This window comes from Pituophis catenifer, unplaced genomic scaffold (genome assembly GCF_029215685.1).
Source record: "Pituophis catenifer annectens isolate HBS135680 unplaced genomic scaffold, rPitCat1.0.hap2 SCAF_2, whole genome shotgun sequence".
NCBI classification, from domain to species: domain Eukaryota; kingdom Metazoa; phylum Chordata; class Lepidosauria; order Squamata; family Colubridae; genus Pituophis; species Pituophis catenifer.
The window spans coordinates 107,906,991-107,912,990 of NW_027256882.1; the positions used below are offsets into that span (position 1 = coordinate 107,906,991).

The following is a 6,000-nucleotide window of genomic DNA, read 5'->3' on the forward strand; positions in this document are numbered from 1 at the left end:
AAAAAAAAAATCCTTAGAGAGAGAAGAAAAACAAATACAACTTTAATTGGATGAATATATGCAAGCTCCAAGGCACATGCTGAGTATTTATTTCAGTTCAAACCTTAAACAAAATTCCTGCTGAAGCTTGAGTTTGAGTAGATATTTAAAAAGAGGAGAGTAATATATGGGCATGTCTTCCTCTCTGTCAGACTATTGTTCATCTTAGTCCAGTGCTGTCTCCTCTGACTTGCTAGGGTTCCCAGTAAATATTTTTCATGTAAAGTCTAGACCAGTTGTCTCCAACCTTTCCAGTTCTGTGGACTGGCAGCAGTGGCATCAGTGAGGGGGGAGAGGGGGTGGTTTTGCATGTACTGCTTGCACAAATGTAGCTTCATGCATTTGTGCTCGCCCGCCCCTTGCACATTCCTGTTCCCAATGGGCTGTGGATCGGTACCAAGCCACGAACCGGGGATTGGGGACTCCTGGTCTAGACTATTGAACTTGTGCTTCTAGGATAAAACACTAAGCACTAAGGCAAAAGGGAAAATGAGTTGAACCAGTGAGACATATCATTTTCCTAGTAGCCAATGGAACGAGAGGAGCACAGATTAAGCTGCCTCCTGGGGTTCATTAGTTCTGGAGAGAATGAGCTTCAAACATGCTACATGCAAACCATGTGCTCTACTACAGTGTTAACTCACCCTTGTAACTTCCTAACAGCTCTTCGCGTTCTAGTAGCATGCCACATAGTGCTGATCAGCCCAAAGTCTGGAATTCAGTTAAATCCTGCAATTCAATGAATTTCTCTCACCCTTTTTTAATATGAATCCTCATATTATGAATTCTCAACAATGTGGTTTAGAAGAGCTTATTGTTATCTTAACCCTCCTCTCTTTAATTATTTGTCCTCCCAGGTGGATCTTTACAGAAACCTTTGCAACCAGGAGCCCTTATTCCTTTAACCAACTCTCTTCAGAGACATCCTCCAACTCCAGCACGATCTCAGCAAACTCCAATATATCAATCTATTTCCTCTTTGCCCCGAGGAGTTGGCATGGGTGATACAGGAATCAAACTGAGCATCTGTAATAATTCTTCCTTAGCGCTATTGCCCCGAAACGGAAATAGCAGAGCTCCTTCTGTGTGTAGCTCAGTCATTTTGGATACCAGTGAAGTCCCAAAGAATGAACTAGCTGTGAAACCACCTGTATCTGCTCCACCTTCCATTCTGGTGAAACCAGACACTTTGAAAAACACCACTGAGAAGGTAATAATAGAGTCTATCCCTGCAATAACAGAGTTATAGTTCTCAAATGTTAAGTTAATACCAACTATTGGCAATTTCTTTTGTAATAATTTAGTGGTATGTGTTAAACTTTTGGGACTAAGACCCACATTTGGCCTATTAGCAATAGCACTTAGCAATAGCACTTAGACTTATATACTGCTTCATAGTGCTTTACAGCACTCTCTAAGTGGTTTACAGAGTGAGCATATTGCTGGGTCCTCATTTTATCAACCTCAGAAGGACAGAAGGCTGAGTCAACCTTGAGCTGGTTAGGATCAAACTCCTTGCAGTGAGCAGAATTAGCCTGAAATACTGCATTCTAACCACTGCGCCACCAGGGCTCTTCATTGGAAAAAGTCTAAATTTAAATTAAACATAGTTAATATGTTTCCCTCATATCTAATGATTTCTCCTCTTCTAATCACATTAAGAATTATGAGTGAGAAATCACTCATGATTTCTCAGGAAGCAGTTCTCAACCAGGTAGACAAATCTACCTTATTTTTTCAATAAAAACACCAAGTGTACAATATACAGACTGTTTTCCTAACACATATGAAATTGTCCTTATTCCTGCATATTATATTTTGGAGTTAAATATGTTCAAGACTGAAGTTAACTGGAGTTAATAAACATTTTTTTATTACTAACCTAGTACTATAATGCTGATAATATACATTGTATTATTTAAAATTTAGTTAATTTCACAAATACTATTTCAGTGTTCTTCAGAAGAACATTGTAGGGTACACTGATTTTACTTCCATATTAAATCAAAAGAATGATTTTACATAAATCTACTTAAGAGTTAGTAATCTGTACTTCCTAGTCCACAGCACAGTTTCTATTCCATGCAAAGGGTTTCTCTCAGCTACTGATCTCTCTTATTATAATCCAGCTATAAATGGCTCAGTAATTGTGTAGAAGACTCACATGATGTACCTCTCAGAAATGTTTGCTTCTTTACAAAAACATTCTAAGACAAAGCTAGTTCTGTAGCAGAGGTGGGTTTCAGCAGGTTCTGACCAGTTCTGAAGAACCAGTAGCGGAAATTTTGAGTAGTTCGGAGAACCGGAATATATCACCTCTGACTGGCCCCGTCCCCATCTATTTTCTGCCTCCCAAGTCCCAGCTGATCGGGAGGAAATGGCGATTTTGCAGTATCCACCAAGCCACACCCACCGAGCCATGCCACACCCACCAAGCCACACTCACAGAACCGGTAGTAAAAAATTTTGAAACCCACCACTGTTCTGTAGATACAACTATTAACTTGCCTTTCAAATTTCTGCCTAATATGCTCAAGTATTACAGATAATATTTTATGAGAGAGATAGTAACTTGTCTTTTCACATTTTTCTAGGGAAATTGTAGAACAGAATTTACTTTGCTTGTTTGGGAACATGTTTCTACAGTGGCATAGCAATGTTTCTGGAAGCCTTCTGGGAATAAATTAACTCCAGATTTCTTCATTCTATTTTCAGCAAGTGAAAACAGTGCGATTTCAGAACTACAGCCCACCACCGTCCAAGAGACATAATTCTATATCGTCACTGAACGTCTCCAATGGCAAGCCTGAACAAAGAATGATTACAGAAGCAATACAACCAGAATCAAACATCAAGAGCCCTGAAATATCAGCTTTGTATTCCCATCACATTATCTCTAGTTCAGTTCATCAGAAGAGAATGTCACATCACAAGACCTTGCCACTGGACCTGTCTAGCCAAACTGGTCACCCAACCTTTCCTACAAAAAAGAATTATAATAGCATCTCTGAAAATTAAGAAATTTAACCTTATTTAATTGGCTTTGTTTTGGACCTCCATTACTACTCATTGTTTGTAAGGATCAGCAACCAGATGGGAGATAGGTTCTAGGTCCGATCTGCTACTTTTTAAAATGTTTAAATTTTACTAACGGGCTCAGCCTCTTTAGAAGATTAGAATCTCACCAATGATTACAAGAGTTCACCAACAATATGGGAAGTTCTTGTTTTGTGTGGCTCAGAAGTAAACCTCATGCTGCATGAGCCTGCAATGTTCTTCAGATGCAAAAACTATCCCAATTGTAGTGTCAATTCTATTATCACTGTTAGTTCTAAAAATAATAATAATAAAGGACTAGGAGCATGGAGCCGATTCAAAATCCATATTGCTCTAAGTTCAAAACCTCTACAATTCATTTGTAAACAGGAACAAATAGAGTTTTGCTTCACTTTGCTTCGTTTTGTTTCGTATTCTAACGAGCTTTAAGCATGGTTTAGCCACCATCCTTTCCTTACTACTTATGAAACTGAGCTATCACATCTTTCTTATACCTTAATGTTTCCATTTGCACTTTCCATTTATGTTAGAATTCAGAATGCTTATTTTTTTAAAAAATTAAAAATCACTCGGCTTCAAAAACATTATCTCCAAGGGAGGTAATGGAAAAGACTCACTGAGCAATTCTCACTTAATAGAAGGACCTATGAGTCTTTCCTTTTCCCTGCATGCAGGCTCTCACCTACACAATGATTGATGGAGGCCAACCTCTCAGATTCTCCCTGATTACCCAGCCTCAGCAATAAAAAGAATCACAATTCTATCACATAAACTAGCTGTGACTGATGTTTAGAGTAGCGCTATATACGCAGTTTGATTTTGTTCCCTTTATTAGTTCAAAGGTTGTGCATTCTAGCCTGAAGTAAACGAGCAAGTTTTGTCATTGCTCCTGCAGTGTCATTTCAATAAATGTTGGAGCTAACAGTCTTGGATGATTGCATAGAACCAATGAAACTAATGCAACACTGGATGTCTGTAACTGGCGTACAGCATAAGGAAAGTTTTCAAGAACAATGCGTGTTCATCTCAATATCTTGCCAGGCACAAAATAATGTATTCTTCTAGAACCTACACTAACTGCCTCTAAATGTTTGGAAAGTAAGAAAATTAATATTTAATTAATATTTTATTAATTAATATTAATATTTTATTAATATTTTATTCCAGACCAATTCATGTCTGGAAAAAAACACTTTAGTTTGCATTCTAAAGGAGCAAAAAAAAAAAAAAAAGCTGCACCCCAGGTTACAAGATAGAAAAAAAGAGGACATATTATCAGCATATTTTGGGAGTAGGGAGTGATTTTGCTGCCTGAAGACCTCTAATGTGGCTTGAGGCAAGCTCTTCTCCCTGTTGAATGGCAGGTTTGATGCTTTATTTTACCCTTTTTGTCTTGACACACATGCTGATATACAGAAGAGCTACTTCCCAGATGTAAGATAGGTTAACCTATAAAAGTGGTTGGACCCTGGAGTTCCAGTGAGGTGAGCTTTAAGCACAATTCTCTGATTCATTAGGACTCATAGTGCTAATAATCTCCCCTGTTTCCAGTTCATTCTGGGACTGCCAGAATACACTAACACATCAAAACAGAGGCAGAAATGCTCCATCTTCTGACTTTACCCATGGTATCTGTCTACAAATGCTATTTTTAAACATGGACATCTCTAGAAGACAAGGGGACACTGCATAAAGTTCTATGAGTCTTGGCTTCTGGGCAGCTACAAGCTCTGCTTACTAGGTTCCTCAGTTCAGAAATGTGTTGGCCCACTCCTACAGAACAGCTCACAGGAGAAGAAGGAGTCACACAAACTCCAGTTCTTCCTTGTATTATATAAAGGTTGGGTAATGCCTGCAAAGAGCTGCGCTGAGTGAGTGCTCTGTTTCTTGTGAATAATTTGTAGGAAGGACTTACAGTAGTTCATTTAGTGACTGTTCAAAGTTACAACGACACTGAAAAAGTGACTTATGACCATTTCTCACAGTTACAATCTTTGTAGCATTCCCACGGTCACATGATCAAATTCAACCAGTTGCTTGGCAATTGGTTCATACTTACAGGTATGACCATTGCTCTGTCCCAAGGTCAAGTGATCACCTCTTGTGATCTTCTGACAAGCAAAGTCAATGGGGAAACCAGACTCACTTAACAACTATGTGACTAACGTATCAACTGGAATGATTCACTTAACAACTGTGGCAAGAAAGGTTGTGAAATGGGGCAAAACTCACTTATTATTATTATTTTATTTTATTTATTAAATTTTTATACCGCCCCCTCTCCCGAAGGACTCGGGGCGGTGAACAGCCAAAATTAAAAACACACAATACAAATATTAAAATACATTAAAACAAAATTAAATTATCTTAGGCTTCTCCAATTTAAAACCCTGTTACCCATAAAATTCACCAATTAAAAAAAAATTTTTTTAACCCAGCCCGGCTTGCTGAAATAAAAAAGTCTTCAGGGCCCGGCGGAAGGTCCGGAGGTCCGGGATTAGTCGTATCCCTGGGGGCAGCTCATTCCAGAGGGCGGGTGCCCCCACAGAGAAGGCTCTTCCCCGGGGGGTCGCCAGCCGACATTGCCTGACAGACGGCACCCTGAGGAGACCCTCTCTGTGGGAGCGTGTTGGCCGGTGGGAGGTTATCGGAGGCAGAAGGTGGTCTCGTAAATAACTGGGTCCTAAGCCATGGAGCGCTTTGAAGATGAGAACCAACACCTTGAAGCGCACTCGGAAGACCACTGGAAGCCAATGCAGCTCGCGCAGGAGAGGTGTCACGTGGGAGCGCCATGCCGCCCCCATAAGTACCCGTGCGGCCGCATTCTGCACCAGTTGGAGCCTCCGAGTGCTCCTCAAGGGGAGCCCCATGTAGAGAGCATTACAGTAGTCAAGGCGGGAAGTA

The 6,000-nt window shown here is 40.0% G+C and overlaps 1 protein-coding gene across 1 annotated transcript in view; it reads left to right on the forward strand.

Moving 5' to 3' along the window:
• SH3RF2 (SH3 domain containing ring finger 2) overlaps positions 1 to 3,440 on the forward strand; it is an 89,042-nt gene extending 85,602 nt beyond the window's left edge. Inside the window, exons 8-9 of the mRNA XM_070933943.1 lie at positions 897 to 1,249; positions 2,755 to 3,440. Coding sequence (XP_070790044.1) covers positions 897 to 1,249; positions 2,755 to 3,057 — 656 coding nt within the window. The 3' untranslated portion in view covers positions 3,058 to 3,440. The remainder of the gene's footprint in view (positions 1 to 896; positions 1,250 to 2,754) is intronic.
• The last annotated feature ends 2,560 nt before the right edge of the window (positions 3,441 to 6,000 follow it).